This window comes from Myotis yumanensis, unplaced genomic scaffold (assembly GCF_028538775.1).
Source record: "Myotis yumanensis isolate MYYU_CA2020_CCGP unplaced genomic scaffold, mMyoYum1.0.hap1 SCAF_23, whole genome shotgun sequence".
NCBI classification, from domain to species: domain Eukaryota; kingdom Metazoa; phylum Chordata; class Mammalia; order Chiroptera; family Vespertilionidae; genus Myotis; species Myotis yumanensis.
The window spans coordinates 13,276,618-13,294,120 of NW_027223774.1; the positions used below are offsets into that span (position 1 = coordinate 13,276,618).

General features: G+C 49.2%; 1 protein-coding gene across 1 annotated transcript; it reads right to left on the reverse strand.

The window, feature by feature from the left end:
* Positions 1–2,482: 2,482 nt before the first annotated feature.
* LOC138999925 (very-long-chain 3-oxoacyl-CoA reductase-like) lies at positions 2,483–16,487 on the reverse strand. Its single transcript, XM_070402142.1, has 11 exons — positions 16,252–16,487; positions 15,881–15,927; positions 9,071–9,146; positions 8,673–8,783; positions 8,455–8,522; positions 6,232–6,276; positions 5,999–6,033; positions 5,730–5,811; positions 5,298–5,363; positions 4,295–4,444; positions 2,483–4,112 (listed from the first exon to the last, which is right to left on the reverse strand). Exons 1-11 carry the CDS (start codon positions 16,409–16,411, stop codon positions 3,993–3,995), a joined length of 960 nt encoding a protein of 319 aa, XP_070258243.1. The 5' UTR covers positions 16,412–16,487; the 3' UTR covers positions 2,483–3,992.
* Between the last annotated feature and the right edge of the window lie 1,016 nt (positions 16,488–17,503).

The following is a 17,503-nucleotide window of genomic DNA, read 5'->3' on the forward strand; positions in this document are numbered from 1 at the left end:
AGGACCATCAGCCTGACTGAGCTGAGGAAGGGAAGTAGCCCACCCCACCCACTCTAGCCAGCCTCTCCCACTTAAGAGGGAGAAAAAAAATTAAGACACTTGTGAAGTCTAGAGGCATAAGCATGAGCTCACTAAAACACTGAGGCCTCAGCATACCCTCTTCCCGCCCCCCTCCGCTCCCGCCCACCGCGCCCCCCCCCCCCCCCCACACACACATCTCACCACCACAGTCCTCAAACCCTAATTAGTTCCTTTTATCCAGTACATCATGTCTGGCTATCAAGAAAAAAATTACTGCCCTGGCCGGTGTTGCTCAGTGGCTGGAGCATGGGACCGTGAGCCAAAGGGTCTCAGGTTCGACTTCTGGTCAAGGGCATGTACGTAGGTTGTGGGTTTGATTTCTGGTTGGGGCGCGGACAGGAGGCAACTGGTCAATGTGTCTCTTTCACTTCTATGTTTATCTCTCTCCCCCTCACACTCCCTCCCTCCCTTCCACTCTCTAAAAAGCAATGGAACAGCCCTAGGTGGTTTGGCTCAGTGGATAGAGCATCAGCCTGTGGACCGAAGGGTCCCAGGTTTGATTCCGGTCAAGGGCTCGTACCAAGGTTGCAGGCTCCCGGCCCTGGTCAGGGGCATGCCGGAGGCAACCAATTGATGTGTCTCTCTCACATTGGTGTTTCTCTTTGTCTCTCCCTCTCCCCCTACTCCAGTGGTTCTCAACCTTCTGGCCCTTTGAATACAGTTCCTCATGTTGTGACCCAACCATAAAATTATTTTCGTTGCTACTTCATAACTGTCATGTTGCTACTGTTATGAATCGTCATGTAAATATCTGATATGCAGGATGGTCTTAGGCAACCCCTGTGAAAGGGTCGTTCGACCGCCAAAGGGGTCGGGACCCACAGGTTGAGAACCACTGCCCTACTCTCTCTCTAAAAAATCAATGGAATAAATATCCTCGGGTGAGGATTTTTAAAAAATTACAAGACATACCAAAACACAATTTGAAGAGACAGAATGAGCATCAGAACCAGACATGGTGGGGATGTAGGAATGATCAGACCTGGAATGTAAAACAACTATGATTAATATATTAATTTACTCTAATTGGATAAAGTAGACAACACGCCCCTGGGGCACAACCAAATGTGCTGGGCGCCAGGACAGATACCACAAATTCCTTCATTATCATGTTAATTGTTCCTGCACCCACCTAAGTAGGTGTCCATCATTTTACTTTTTATCCAATCCCAGGGGTTCCCCCCCCCCCCATTTGCTTTCTCCCGCCTCTCTAGTCTATCACCAGTGGGTTTCATGTAACCCACCTACGTCCCTTCCTTTGCTTGCAGTGTATAAATACAGATGTAACCCGCCATTCTCCGGAGCATTATCTCAATTCGTTGAGGTTCTGCTTCCTGGCATAGGCCTACAGTTTGGCTCAAATAAACTCACAAAAACTCAAAAAAATAAAATTAAAAAAATAATAAAGTAGACAACATGCAAGAACAGGTGGGCAATGTAAGCAGAGAGATGAAAAACACTGTCAGGCCTTAGCTGGTTTGGCTGAGTGGATAGAGCATCGGCCTGCGGACTGAAGGGTCCTGGGTTTGATTCTGGTCAAGGGCACATGATTGGGTTGTGGGCTTGATCCTCAGTAGGGGGCAGCCGATCAATGATTCCCTCTCATCATTGATATTTCTCTCTCTCTCTTCCTCTCTGAAATCAATAAAAATATATTTTAAAAAAAATACTGTCAGGACAGAACCAAGATGGCAGCTTAGGTAACCGCCAGTACTCGCCACCTCCCACAACCACATCAAAATTACAACTAAAATACAGACCAACCATCATTCAGCACTGGCTGAAATCTGGCTGAATGGAAGTCCTACAACTAGAGCCAAACCAGCCAGGACAATTGGCATTATTTTTATTAGGAGTAAAGTTGAACTTCTTTTCATATAGTTAAGGACTGTTCATATTTGTTTCTCTGTGAACTTTTTCTTAATTTCTTTTGCATATTTTAAAACATTGGGCTTTTTCTTTTTTAAAAATCTTTATTGAGCCCTGACTGGTTTGGCTCAGTGGATAGAGCGTCAGCCTGAGGACTCAAGGGTCCCGGGTTCGATTCCGGTCAAGGGCGTGTACCTTGGTTGCGGGCACATACCCAGTAGGGAGTGTGCAGGAGGCAGCTGATCAATGTTTCTCTCTCATTGATGTTTCTAACTCTCTGTCCCTCTCCATTCCTCTCTGTAAGAAAATCAATAAAATATATATTTTTTTAAAAATCTTTATTGATTTCAGAGAGAGAATCATTGATCAGCTGCCTCCTGCACTTCCTAAACCCCAAATGGAAAGGAATTCATTCGTGTATTCTTCTAGTTGTGTTTCCATTATAACACGGAGATTTCTGGCTCATTTATGCAAGTGCTTGGTGTGAGCAATGGATTAGATTTATATACACACACACGCATGCTTGGGGGATCTCTATTTTTTAAATTATTTTTATTGAGATATAGTTCACATACCATAAAATTCAGCCTTTACTAGTAAGTGTGTACAATTCAGGTTTTTAGAGTATTCACAAAGTTTTGCAACCACCACCGCTACAATTATTTATATATACTCATACATGTATACATCAGCGATTTTCAACCCGTGTGCCGCAAGAATTTTTAAAATATTTAGTCAGGGGCACTGACCTCTTTTCCCTTTGATTGTCAAAGAAAAAAATGACAACAGCCAACACAGCAATAGCTTGTTTAGTATGAATGAATCAAAATTGTGCCTAGTTGTTTTTTTAATCAGATTGGCAAAAAAATATATATATTGATGTGCTGCAGAATTTTAGTAATTAGGTTATGTGTGACATGAGATAAAAAACATTGAAAATCAGTGGTATATGTACATTTACATATACACTGAGTGGCCAGATTATTATGACCACCTGACGTTGGTAGGCAAATTAGCTATAATTTCGTGCTGAAGTTGCTAGAGGGCCAGATCATTATAAACGTCTAAATAGCACAACATACCTAAGTATCGTTGCTGATCAAGTTCATCCTATCATGTTGATGGCGTATCCCAATGGAGATGGCTTCTTCCAACAAGACAATGCGCCATGCCACGGTGCTCGTACTGTGCAGGAGTGGTCTCAAGAACATGAGGGAGGCTTTACCTTGCTTAGGTGGCCCCCACAATCACCAGATCTCAATCCAATTGAGCATTTGTGGGACAAAGTTAAAAGAGCCATCAGGCAGCTGGTTCCACAACCATCAAATCTCACAGAACTGGACAGTGCTATTCATCAGGCATGGTGTCAGATTCCTCGTATCACCTTTCAACATCTCGTGGAGTCAATGCCAAGAAGAATCGCCGCAGTATTGAAGGCAAAAGGTGGCTCAATGAAGTACTGATGGGGTGGTCATAATACTCTGGCCACTCAATGTATATATGTATAAGTGTGTGTATATATATATATGTATATGTGTATATATATATATATATATATATACACACACCCACACACACACACACACACACACACATACTGTATATCCCCATGGCTGTCTAGTTGTCTCAAAAAATGCCATCTTGCCCTAACCGGTTTGGCTCAGTGGATAGAGTGTCGGCCTGCGGACTGAAGGGTTCCAGGTTCGATTCCGGTCAAGGGCATGTACCTTGGTTGCGGGCACATCCCCAGTAGGGGGTGTACAGGAGGCAGCTGATTGATGTTTCCCTCTCATCAATGTTTCTAACTCTCTATCCCTCTCCCTTCCTGTCTGTAAAAAATCAATAAAACATATTTTTAAAAAATGCCATCTTTCTGTCAGAGGTCAGAGATGCCACAGTTGTCCCCAAATATCCAGGTGTTCCGGTGTCCAGTTCTGTGCGGTGGGCCTAATTGTCACCCATCCCCACGTGTGGGACACCTTTGCTAACATCAACAGCCCTGGCCCAGGATGGGGGGGTGGCAGGCGAGTGGCCGCGCCTCTTCAAGGCCGTTTATGGGCGGGCTTTGTCTTCGCCATAGCATTGCTCAACAGAAGTAAACACTTCAGTCCCCAGCGACTGAGACGAAACCAACCGGGCAGGAGGAGAGCCAGCAGGGCGTTCTGGGAAGAAGAGGTACCAGGAATCAGGATACACCCACGCGTGGGTCCCCCCATCTCTTCTCCTGTCTTCCCAGCCCAAGGTGGGGGCCCTCCCCTCCTCCGGACACGTCCTCCCTGCAGAGGAAGGACGAGGGGCCCTGGGCCAGGGAGTGTCCCTTCCCGCTCTGCGACCAGGAACGCACCACCACAGCTTGGTTGAAGCAGCCGGCGGTCTGGGAGGTGAGGCCAAGGGTGTCCAGCGCCTGCCGAGCGAAGTCTTCGGAACTCAGTAACAGTGTCCGGTACTTTATGTCTTTGGTCATATTTGACTCGATCATGAAGGGGCTCACCGTCTGCAGGAAGCAAGGAGCTAAGGAAGGGGAGAACTCCCATCTCACCCTGGCTTAGCTCCCAGGCTCTTTGAAAATCCCGGAGTCCCGCCCTAGCTCAGTGGATAGAGCCTCTGCCTGCAGCCTGAAGGGTCCCAGGTGGCGGGCTCGATCCCCAGTAGGGGGCGTGTAGGAGGCAGCCGATCAATGATTCTTTCTCATCTTTGATGTTTCTCTCTCTCTCCCTCTTCCTTCCTCTCTGAAATCAATAAAAATATATAAAATAAAAATAAAATAAATGCAAGTCTCTACTTTAAAATGTTTAAAAAATAGCCGAAACCGGTTTGGCTCAGTGGATAGAGCGTCGGCCTGCGGACTGAAAGGTCCCAGGTTCGATTCCGGTCAAGGGCATGTACCTGGGTTGCGGGCACATCACCAGTGGGAGATGTGCAGGAGGCAGCTGATCGATGTTTCTCTCTCATCGATGTTTCTAACTCTCTATCCCTCTCCCTTCCTCTCTGTAAAAAATCAATAAAATATATTTAAAAAAATAAATAAAATGTTTAAAAAATAAACACAAATAAATAAAAACATATTTTTATAAAAAAGGAAAAGAGAAAATCCCAGAGTCCCACCCACTTGCTGCTCTCCCACTGGGGACTCAGACGGCCCGCCCCTCCAGGCCCCGCCCCCAGCCCTCCCCTTCAGGCCCCGCCCCGCAGAGGCCACGCCCCCTGCAAACACTCTCCGCTGGGGAGGCTGCTCCACTACAGTCCTTCAAGTCTCCTCCACTGTCTCTGAGTTCCTCCCCCCGCCAGAGCCCCTCGCCTCCGGAGCTGCCACTCGGTCACGGTCACGTCCCTTAGGAGTCAGGCACCTGCACGATGACTCCTTGGGAGGAGTACTCCGCGCCCACTGCCTGCGAGAAGTTTCGCACAAAGGCCTGTGGAGGAAGGAGAGGGAGGACCCCAGGCTCGTGAGCCTCGCTGTGCAGAGGCCTCCAGCCCAGCCTTGCCCCAGCACCGACCAGAAAGCCCCCAATCTCCCGCCCCAAGTCCTCACCTTAACCCCTGAACGCTTCAGCGTTCCACGCCCTCCCGGTATTCCCCTACACCCACCCTCTACTCCACCCACCAGCCCCGATCTCACTCCCACCTCCTGTTCTCTCTTCCCCGAGCCTCCGTTTCTCTTAAAAACAAACAAACAAACAATCCCTGCTGGGCTGTGCCCAGGTGTCTCTCACACGCGCGCACACACGCATTCAGGGCTATGGCAGGGCGGCCCTCCGCGGTCTGTGGGGCCTGGGTACCTTGGAAGCGGCGTAGGCTGATAAAAGTGGACAGGGCTTCTTGTCAGTAAATGAGGAGATGTTAATGATGATGCCTTTGCGCCTGGAGGAGGAAGCATTCGTGGAAAGGTGATTCCCCCACCTCCACCCCTGAGCCATGTCCTAATCCGAGAAATGTCAGAGGGACAGGGGCGAGCTGGAAACGCGGCTGGGTCAGCAGGGGAAGCGGGGAAGCCCGGAGGTGGGATGGAGGAGGCGCCAGAGTGTAAGAGGAAAGGCCTGCCTCTTACCTGGAGACCATCTGGGGCAGGACAATTGCGGTCATCTGCAGAGAAGAGTGGGAAGGGCCCCGTTTTCCAGTCCTTTCTCCTGCCCCCTCCCCCTCAAGTTCACTCCCATCCCCCCACCTTCTCCTGGGGAGTATTCCCCTAGCGCCTTCTCCATGGGCAGGCAGTGGGGGGACCACCCCGAGTGGGCAGAGCTATGCTGACCGTGGACTGAACTCCTCCTCGCCCAGGCTTACCTGGGCCACAGACATGATGTTGCAGTTTATGACATCAGAGAGTCTCTGGGGAAGAAACAGAACCATAGTCCTCCCTCCACCAACCCTGCCTCCACCCCCACCTTTTCTTATTTCCTAGCTTACTTTTCTTTTAAGATGGACACTTTTTTTTTTTTTTTTTTAGAATTTACAGTGTGCGTACCCTTTGACTCATCAACTCCACGTCTGGACATTCATTCCTTTCCAAGGTACTCACACACGTGGGGAATGAATTCAATAGAAAGATATTGGTTGCAACACTATCTGTTTGGGGCTGTCACAAATAATTTATCTAGAAACACTCCTGAATGTGTCCTTGGAGCACATGTGGGCTCATACAACCAGGAGTGACGTGGGGGGGATGAGGGAGCATGCATATTTCCAACCTTAAGAGGTACTGCCAGTTTCCCCAACATTGTCCAAATTGATATGCCCACTAGCAGAGTTTAAGAATTCTAGTTGTGCCACATCCTGACAACACTTGGTATTGCCAACACTTTTAGGGTTAACCATTTTAGTGGCTGTGCAGTTGTACCTCATTCTGGTTTGAATTTTCGATTCTCTGATAAGAATGAGGTTGAATAAGTTCTCATATATTTATTGGCCATTTGGATTTCCTCTGTTGTAGAATGCCTGTCAAATATGGCTCCCATTTCCACTGGGTGTTCGCATTTTTAATAGATATATAGCCCTGGACAGTTATGCTCGGTGGCTTGAGTGTTGGCCCTCGGACCAAAGGGATTCCGGATTGATTCCCAGTCAAGGGCACATACCTGGATTGCAGGTTCAATCTTGGTCACACGTGCATCTGTTTGCATTATCATTTCTTTTGTTTATGGTCATGATTTTTCTTCTAATATTCCTCTTATATTTCACTGAATGCTGTATATTTAATATAAATAATTGTATTGTTGATTTGAGGTTTTGGTCTCAAACCCATGTTGACCCTTGAACAACATGGGTTTGAATTGAATGGGTTAATTGGAATCACAAATCAATGTCTCTCAGCACCACCTTGTAGGGAAATATTGCTCCAAATGTCAGATCTATATCTTTGGATTCTCTTTTCCCCAAAATCGTGGTGCTACAATTCCTCATTGCTTTAGGAATAATGCCCTCAGTTATTTTTTATTATTTTTATATTTTTTGTTCATCCTCACCCAAGGATATTTTTCCCATTGATTTTTAGAGAGAGTGGAAGGGACAGAGGGAGGGGGGGGAGAGAGAGAGAGAGAGAGAGAGAGAGAGAGAGAGAGAGAGACATCAATGTGAGAGAGACACATTGACTGGTTACCTCCCTCAGGCACTTGGACCAGGGGCAGGGATCCTGCAATCCAGGCACCTGCCTTTGACTCAGAATCGAACCCACAACCCCTTAGTCTGCAGGCCGATGCTCTAACCACAGAGAAAACCGGCTAGGGCCTTAAACAGTTATTTTTTAAAATATTTTTTTCATTCTCATTTGCAGAGTTAGTCTCAAACAATGACCGCCTCTAATACCAGAGGCAGAATACACAACTGGCCTCTTTAGATTTGATAAAATGAGCATGTGCATTTCTTTGAAATAATAATATTTAACATTTAAAAGCCATCCCTATTGCCTGGCTGGTGTGGCTCAGTGGTTGAGCGTCCACCTGTGGTCGAGCATCCACCTATGAACCAGGAGATCACAGTTCAATTCCCAGCCAGGGCACATGCCTGGGTGGCTGGCTCCATCCCCAGTAAGGGGCCTGCAGGAGGCAGCCAATCAATGATTCTCTCTCGTCTTTGATGTTTCTAGTTCTCTCCCCCTCTCCCTTCCCCTCTGAAATCCATAAAAATGTATTTAAAATAAAAAAGGAAGAAAGAAAAAAGAAGCCGTGGGATTCAAGAACGATCCCAACGGACAATGTAGAAAACCACAGACTCTGAGTGGCAGGCACTGGTTTCCCAGGTGGGCCATTCCCCGCTAACGTTGGCACCCGGGGACCGGAAAGGGCAGAAGCAGAGAACCTGAGCACTAGTCCTGGTTGGGCGATGCAGAGGGCGCCCCCATCGCGTCCTGGACATCAGAGACGCGCAGCTTTGAAAACCATTTTCCAACGGAAGGCATATAAATACACAGGGTGCCTCCTTCCGCAACCCACACACAGGCCGCGTGGGTTTCCAACAGGGGGCAGTAGCGGGCGCAGGAGCGCAGAGCGGGCGCGGACTCGGTTCACTCACTTTGGCGACGTCCTCACGGTCCAGCAGCCTCACCAGGGTGTTTTCATACAACATGCCCACGTTGTTCACTGAGCGGGAGGAGACAAGCTGTTTGTGTCGCTCCAACAGCCCCGGAGAGACCGGTTGGGGGCAGAGGGAGGGCGACCCCAGCGGGTTTCGGGTCAGGGTGAGCATGGGGGCCCTTGAGGGCGCGGCTCCCCCGAGCGGGCTGGACATACCCAGGACTCCAATCTCCAGGTCCCTCAGTCCTGTCCTAATGGCCGCGTAGATCTCCAAGCCACCGGTGAAGTCCGCCTGGATGACTCGAGTGACCCTGCCATGAAGCCGCTCTGGGGAGAGGCAGTGGGAGCCAGGCCCTGAGCTGGAACCCAGTCCCAGTTGTGCCCCCCCACCCCTGTCCGCGGGCTTCAGCCCCAGCCCCTGCTCCATCCTTCCTTCCCTGGGCCCAGATGCAGCAGAAGCTCCGCCCCGCCCGGCCACGTCCCATTACCACGCCCTCCTCCCGTCCCAGCCCCCGTTCCCAACCTTCCCAGCCCAGGACCTCCACCACCCCCACCACCTCCACCACCCCCAGCACCCCCAGCACCCCCACCACCTCCACCCCTGCGGCTGTCACCTATCTCCTTCGCCTCATGCTCCAACTTGCTCAGGTTGCGACTGATGAGGACGATGTTCAGACCTCTCCGGGCGAGCTGGGGGGGAATTTAATGATTTATCCATTAGCTAGAGGCCCGGTGCACGATATTGGTAGGGTCCCTAGGCCTGGCCAGCGATCAGGGCCCACCAGGTCTCCCTCCTCCCCACATCCCACCTCCTCCTTCCCTCACCAGCCTCACGCCTCCACCCAGCGTCCTCCCCCGCCCACACACACACAGGTCGCCCACCGTGGTCCCCGCCACCCCCGGGTGGTCAGCACACGTCATAGCGAGCAATCCACCTCCCCTTCTCCAGGTGGAACTCCAGAGGGACACTTTGAATATTAGCCTTTTATATACGGCATAGGGATGCCACCAATATGTACTGTGCACTGGCTGCGAGTTGCACAGTGTTGTCAGCACTGTGGCTGTGGAGGGGAACAAAACAGGAAACCAAAACCCTGCCCTCAAGGAACATGCCTCTGGGGAAAGAGCAATCCAGGCAGATGGAGCAGCAAGTGCGAAGGCCCTCGCACAAAGGCTGGCAGCCTAGAGGACAGCCAGGGGTCCACGAGCCCTGGGAGAAGGGGCCAGTTGTATGGTAGCTCAGTGCGGTGGGCAAGGGACCAGATCATAGAGCCTTGAATGCCCCAGGAAAGACTTGGGCTTTCATGCTTAATGATATAAGCATCCAATCATTGGGCCTGGCCGGTGTGGTTCAGTGGTTGGGCATCGTCCCATTCACCAAGAGGTAACTCGATCCCCAGCAGGTAGTGTGCAGGAGGCAGTCGATGGATGTTTTTCATGGAGGTTTCTCTCTCGTGGATGTTTCTTTTAAAAAAAAAAATTTATTGATTTCAGAGAGAAAATGAGAGATAGAAACATCAATGATGAGAGAGAATCACTGATCTGCTGGGGATCGAGCCTGCAACCCAGGCATGTGCCCTGACCGGGAAGCGAACCGTGATCTCTTGGTTCACAGGTGGAAGCTCAACCACTGAGCCACGCCTGCGGCCTCTTTTTATTTAATGTATTTTTATTGATTTCAGAAAGGGAGAGGGAGAGAGAGAGAGAGAAACATCAATGATGAGAGAGAACCACTGATCAGGCGCCTCCTGCACGCCCCACACTGGGGATCAAGCCCACAACCCAGGCACATGCCCCAACCAGGAATTGAACCGGGGTCTCTTGGTTCACAGGTGGAAGCTCAACCACTGAGCCACACCAGCAGGCATGGATGTTTCTATCTCTCTCTCCCTCTCCCTTCCTCTGTAACAAAATCGATAAAAACAGTTTAAAAAATAATTCAATCATTCGAGTGTCCGCTCCTTTTCTCATTCATACGTTTATGTGAAATGTGTTTACTGGACCTGCTCATTGCTGGGTGGTGCTGAGGACACAGTGCCCATGGCAGACTCACCGCCTACTCTCCCCTCCCTCCAGGGTTCCCCTTCTCCTGGAGCTCTTGCTTCCCCTCCATTCTTGCCCACCCAAGGACATCACTCCAGCTTTTCTCCCATCTTCTGCCACATCAAAACTTCTCCTTCTTCCGGATTATTCCCACCAGCATGCGAACCTGCCAAATCGCTCCCCTCTTCCCGGTCCAGGCGTTGCCTGTCTCTTATCATCCCACTCCCCTTCCCTCAACCTTCTGAGAAAGGACTGTCTCCACTGGTTCTCCTTCCGGATCCTCGGCACCCACTCCAATTGGGCCCCTGTCCCCACCATGTCACCCCAACCACTTTGGTCACCAATGACTTCCATGTTGGTCAAGCCAGTGCTGTATTCTCAGCACCTCCCAGCAGCAACCAACACACTGGTCACCCCGTCTCCTGGCAACGCTCCTCACCCGGCTTGTAAGGCCTCCCCTCTGTCCCTGGTTTTCCTCCTACTCCATCCCAGTTCTCGTCACTGCTCAACTGCTATGCCTCTTAATTTTGGGTGCTCCAGGGAGCACTTTGGGGTGATTCAGAATGTGCTCCTCTTCTCCAGCTATACCCATTCCCAAGGTCATTTCATCTAGTCTTGTGATGTTAAGTGGCATTGAGCCCTTGCCCGTGTGGCTCAGTTGGTTGGAGCATCGTCCCATACATCAAAAGGCTGTGGGCTCAATTCCCGTTCAGGGCACATACCCGGGTTGTGGGTTCAATCCTTGGTCAGGGTGCATATGGGAGGCAATTGATTGATGTTTCTCTCTCACATTGATGTTTCTCTCTCTCTTTCTCTCTCAAATCAATAAAGAGTAAACAAACAAACAAATAAATGGCACTGAGATATCGATGATGCTTAAACATGCATCTCCACATTAACATTCCCTCTGAACCCCAGAGCGGCACACTCAGCTGCATACTTCTCACCTTGGACACCTAATTGCATCTCAAAGTTAAAATGGCCAAAACTAAACTCCTGTCTGTTTCTCAACAACCTGTTCCTCCCTCAGTTCAACCCCATCTCAGTAGTTGCAGCTACATTTTTGAGGTGTTCTGGTAAAAAATCTTGTAGTACTATACTTTGTGAGTCCAGTATCACTCTCATACCAAACCCCAAAGATATTACAAGAAAAGAAAACTACAGCCAAAACCAGTTTGGCTCAGTGGATAGAGCGTCGGCCTGCGGACTGAGGGGTCCCGGGTTCGATTCCGGTCAAGGGCATGTACCTGGGTTGCGGGCACATCCCCAGTGGGAGATGTGCAGGAGGCAGCTGATCGATGTTTCTCTCTAATCGATGTTTCTAACTCTCTATCTCTCTTCCTTCCTCTCTGTAAAAAATCAATAAAATATATTAAAAAAAAAAAAAGAAAACTACAAACCAATATCCCTCATAAACTTGGACACAAAGACCCTCAACAAAGTATTGGTAAATCAAATCCAACATATATATATATATATATATATATATATATATATATATATTAGATTTATATCATTAATTCAGGGTTGGTTCAATATTTGAAAAATCAATCAATGTAATTTAACATATAAACAGACTAAAGAAGAAAAAGCATATGATCAATAAACAGAAAAATTATTTTACAAAAATCAACCCCAGCCCAGCCAGTGTGATGTTCACTCTGACCACTCAAACATCATATTGAATTTCCTAGCCAGTGCAATACGGCAAGAAAAAGAAATAAAAAGTATACAGATTGGAAAGGCAGAAATAAAATGATCTGTTCACAGATGGCATGATTGTCTACATAGAAAATCCCAAGAGACCCAGGTAGTGTGGCTCAGTGGTTGAAGGTTGACCTATGAACTGGGAGGTCATGGTTTAATTCCCATATGCCGGGTTTCGGGCTGGATCCCCACTGTGGGGTGTGGAGAAGGCAGTCGATCAATGATTTTCTCTCATCATTGATCTCTCTCTCTCTCTCTCATCTTCTTCTCTGAAATCAATAAAAATACATTTTAAAAAAAGAAAGAAAATCCCAAGAAATCTGAAGAAAAAAAAAAACCTATAAGAACTAAGAAGTGAGCCCTAGCTGGTTTGGCTCAGTGGATAGAGTGTTGGCCTGAGGACTACAGGATCCCAGGTTGGATTCCAGTCAAGCCCACATGCCCAGGTTGTGGGCTCGGTCCCCAGTGCGGGGTGTGCATGAGGCGGCTGATCGATGATTCTCTCTCATCATTGATGTTTCTATCTCTCTCTCCCCTCTCCCTTCCTCTCTGAAATCAATAAAAATAAAAAAATAAAAAGAACTAAGAAGTGAGTTTTAGCAAGGTTTCAGGCTATAAGGTCAAAAGTTTGGAGTCATACCTTATATCCAATCTTTTCCATAAATCTTGTCTGCTCTACCTTCGAAATCAATCCAGAACCCACTACTTCTCACCTCCAGTGTTATCACCCTGGTCTAAGTTGCCAGCATCTCTTGCTTAATTTTTTTTTTTTTTATATTTTATTGATTTTTCACAGAGAGAAAGGGAGAGGGATAGAGAGTTAGAAACATCGATGAGAGAGAAACATCGATCAGCTGCCTCCTGCACACTCCCCACTGGGGATGTGCCTGCAACCAAGGTACATGCCCTTGGCCGGAATCGAACCTGGGACCTTTGAGTCCATAGGCCGACGCTCTATCCACTGAGCCAAACCGGTTAGGGCGGCTTAAATTTTTTTTTTTTAAATATATTTTATTGATTTTTTACAGAGAGGAAGGGAGAGAGATAGAGAGTTAGAAACATCGATGAGAGAGAAACATCGATCAGCTGCCTCCTGCACATCTCCTACTGGGGATGTGCCCGCAACCCAGGTACATGCCCTTGACTGGAATCGAACCTGGGACCTTTCAGTCCGCAGGCCGACGCTCTATCCACTGAGCCAAACCGGTTTTGGCAGATTTTTTTAAAGTCTCTTAGCAGAGGTCCCTGCGTTCACCTCACCTCCTGCAGTATCATATCCCTCTTCTGCTCAGAACCCTCCCATTTCAGTAAATAGTAAAGTCCCCATATTAACCCACCAGATTCCCCGTGATCCTCCCTGAAATTGCATCACTATCCTCGTCTCCTACGGCTCCCCTCTCCCTCTCTCTCCCTCTGACACAATCACAGTGGCCTCCAGCCTGCTTCTCCAACAAGCAACGCTGAAACGGACAGTCAACAGTAAACACATTTAGGTATCGGATCACAGAGTTTAGTGACACAGGTGTACGCTTTAACTACACGATTCAAGTGCTTTGGTTGTCAGGTAGCTTACCGCCAAAGGTTAATAAGGTTACGTCAGTCATGCCCCAGGGGCCTGCCTGTAAACAAGTTTCAGAAAAAAATGCTTAGAAGTACACTTTGGCCCTAGCCAGTTTGGCTCAGTGGATAGAGCGTCGGCCTGCGGACTGAAGAGTCCCGGGTTTGATTCCGGTCAGGGGCATGTACCTGGGTTGCAGGCACATCCCCAGTAGGGGCTGTGCAGGAGGCAGCTGATCGATGCTTCTCTCTCATCGATGTTTCTAACTCTCTATCCCTCTCCCTTCCTCTCTGTAAAAAATCAATAAAATATATATATTTTTAAAAAAGAAGTGCCCTAGCCGGTTTGGCTCAGTGGATAGAGCATCGGCCTGTGGACTCAAGGGTCCCGAGTTCGATTCCGGTCAGGGGCATGTACCTTGGTTGCGGGCACATCCCCAGTGGGGGGCGTGCAGGAGGCAGCTGGTCAATGTTTCTCTCTCATCTATATTTCTAACTCTATCCCTCTCCCTTCTTCTCTATAAAAAAAATCAATAAAATATATTTTTTAAAAAAGAAGTACACTTTGCTTGAGATAATAGAAAATACACAGCTAGTTACTCTCAAAGCAATGATTGCCTAAGCCATAACACTGATCGCAAGATGGTTAGCTCCTGCCTTTTGCTTTAAAGATAACATCACTGACACAATTATGAGGTATGTTGCAGAATCTTGGTTCTTCAATCAACCACAGTCACAAAGACACCAGACAAGATGCCCTCAGGAATTAAATTCATGAAACAAAGGGAAACCACTGAAGTTTGCACAAAAACTAACCTATCAGCTTTGCCCTTGACCCCTAACCCTCAATCTTTGCCTTTAAATACCCTTGATGGCCTGGCCAGGGTGGCCCAGTGGTTGAGCATTGACCTATGAACCAGGAGGTCATGGTTCCATTCTGGTCAGGGCACATGCCCGGGTTTCAGGCTCCATCCCTAGTAGGGGGCGTACAGGAGGCAGCTGATCAAAGATTCTCTCTCATCACTGATGTTTCTATTTCCCCTTTCCCTTCCTCCCTGAAATCAATAAAGATATATATATATATATATTTTTAAACACCTTGATGAAAAACCACCAGGGAGTTTGGATTTTGAGTGACAGCTCATCATTCTCCTGCCTTGATGCCCTGCCAAAAAACTGGTTTAATGTCCCCACTACACAGTTCAGTGTCTAACGTTTGGTCACCTGGACAGTTTCGAGGACTCTCTGGTTCAGTAACAATGCTTCCTACCCCAGGGCCTTTGCACTGGCTCTGTCTTCTCCCCAGAAACCCCTTCTCCCAGGTATCCCCATGACCCGCATCTCCATCAGGTCCTTTCTCACGGTTGCCTTCTCAGCGACACCGTCTCTTGATCACCCTACATAAAAATTGGTATCTGAACATCCTCAGGGTTCCTTGTTCTCCTTTCATGGTTTATTTTTCTCCTTAACCCTTACAGCCATTTGACACTCTACATTTTATGTATTTATCTTGTCTTCACACCTGTCTCCCCTCACTCTATTGAACATCAGCTCCATGAGGGCAAGGTCTTTTCATTTTGTAAATCTATTTTGGTCACTGCTTTCCTCCCAGCACCTGGAAGATGCCTGGCAACAGAGGTGATCAATGAATATCTTTTCTTTTAATTTTTTAAAAATATGTTTTTTATTGATTCCAGAGAGGAAGGCAGAGAGAGATAGAAACATCAATGATGAGAGAGAATCATTGACCGGCTGCCTCCTGCACGACCCCTACTGGGGATCGAGCCTGCAACCTGAGCATGTGCCCTAGACTGGAATTGAACCCGGGACCTTCCAGTCCGCAGTCCAATGCTCTACCCACTGAGCCACACCAGCTAGGGCAATGAATATGGTTTGAATGAATGAATCAGGGCGCTGATGGGGGATGTCAGGAGGCTGTAGAGATCCAGTGTAAGCCCGTGAACCAGGCTGGGAGGAGAGGGAGGGCTTCCGGAAGGAGAGAGCGTCTGAGGGAACCAGGTCACGCACACAATTCCCAGTCTAGTAGGAGCCCCTGGCAACAGGTAACCCGACAGCGGGAGCGCCCACCGCCCACCCAGCTCCGAGCCCGGGCTCACCTCGTGTGCATAGGCCTTGCCGATGCCACTGGTGGCTCCTGTCACCACTGGAGCGGAGAGAAGGAGGATGAGAGGAGGGGTGGCCTGGCACTGCCCAGCCCCTCCTCAGCCCCTCCCGCGGAGACCCACCCCCACCCCGCCCTGTCCTCATCCCTCACCTGCCTGGCCTCTGACACCTGCTCCCCTCACCTGTACAGTTTCGGGGCCTCCATGCCCCCTCGCCCTGGCTGGCCCAGCCTTCACTTCTCTTGCTTCCAGAACTCCCCTCTGCCTCTGCCCGGATCGGGGGGCCCTCGCCTGTCATCTATCTTGGTCCCCGCGTCCCTGCGGGCCCCCAGCTCCCCGCCGGGCACAGGGCCCTTGCCTCTCACCTGCCCAGGCTCCGTGCGCCCTGAGCCAAGGGGCCCCCCGGCGCACCGGGGGCAGCAGGTACACGTAGACTGTGCAGCCCACCCCCCACGTCGCCCACAGCAGCAGGCACACGGCGGTCACCGCCCCCAGCGCGCTCAGCGACTCCCACTCCGACTCCATCGCAGCCCCTTTAAGGCACCAGACCCAGCGCCCAAGCCGGGAGGCGGTCCTCGGGGTCAGCGCTTTCCACCTTCACCCGCCGTGCCCGCCGCGTGAACCCCTCCCGCCCCGCAAGGCTCAGCCCCGCCCCTCGCTCTAGCCACGCCCCGTCCTTTCCCTGCACCGCTCCTCGCCATCTACTAGGTCACGTGGGCGACATGCCCACCCACCCCTACCCTGCAGGCCCAGTGACAGCCTCGTCCCCCCTCCCCCCGGGCCGGGTGGAGCAGCCCAGCCCTCAGGTGACCTTTGCTTGGGTCACTGAACTCACCTTAGCGACCAGTGGGAGCCTCACTGGAGTTTTGTCGATACACAGAGTTTGTCAGGAGACCTCGATCTGCGGATTTGCTGTTGAGGCAGACTGAAGCCAAAGCCCACAATGACTACAGGACCTTGCTCCTCAGTCTCCTTTTACAAATTCTATTTCCCTCCTCCTCCTCCTCCTCCTCCTCCTCCTCCTCCTCCTCCTCCTTTACTTGTTCTTAATGTTTATTATTATTATCGTGGTACAATATACACAACATAAAATATGCCACTTTAATGCTTTTTAAGTGTACGATTCATCAACATTAAGTACATTCACAATGTTGTGCAACCATCCAGTTCCAGAAATATGTGATCATCCCAAATAGGAACTCTGTACCATTAATCACTCCCCATCCTTCCTTCCCCCAGGTCCTGACTTTTTTTTTTTAATAGAGGGAGAGAGAGAGAGATCAATTCGAGAGAGAATCGTACCCCGCTCCGGATCAAACCAGCAACCCTTTAGTGCACAGGACGCTGCTCACCCAACTGAGCCACACCAGCAGTGCGGTCCTGGTAATCTTTATTCTACTTTCTGTCTTGATGAATTTGCATATTCTTGCTGCCTCATATAGAGAAGTCATATATCTGTCCTTTAGTGTCTGGCTTATTTCACTGCTCTAATGTGTTCAACGTTTGTCTATGTTGAAGCCTGCATCAGAACTTCATTCTCTTTTATGGCTGAACACCGTTCCATTGTATGAATATACCACAGTTTGTTTATTCATTCATCTGTTGTTGGACATCTGG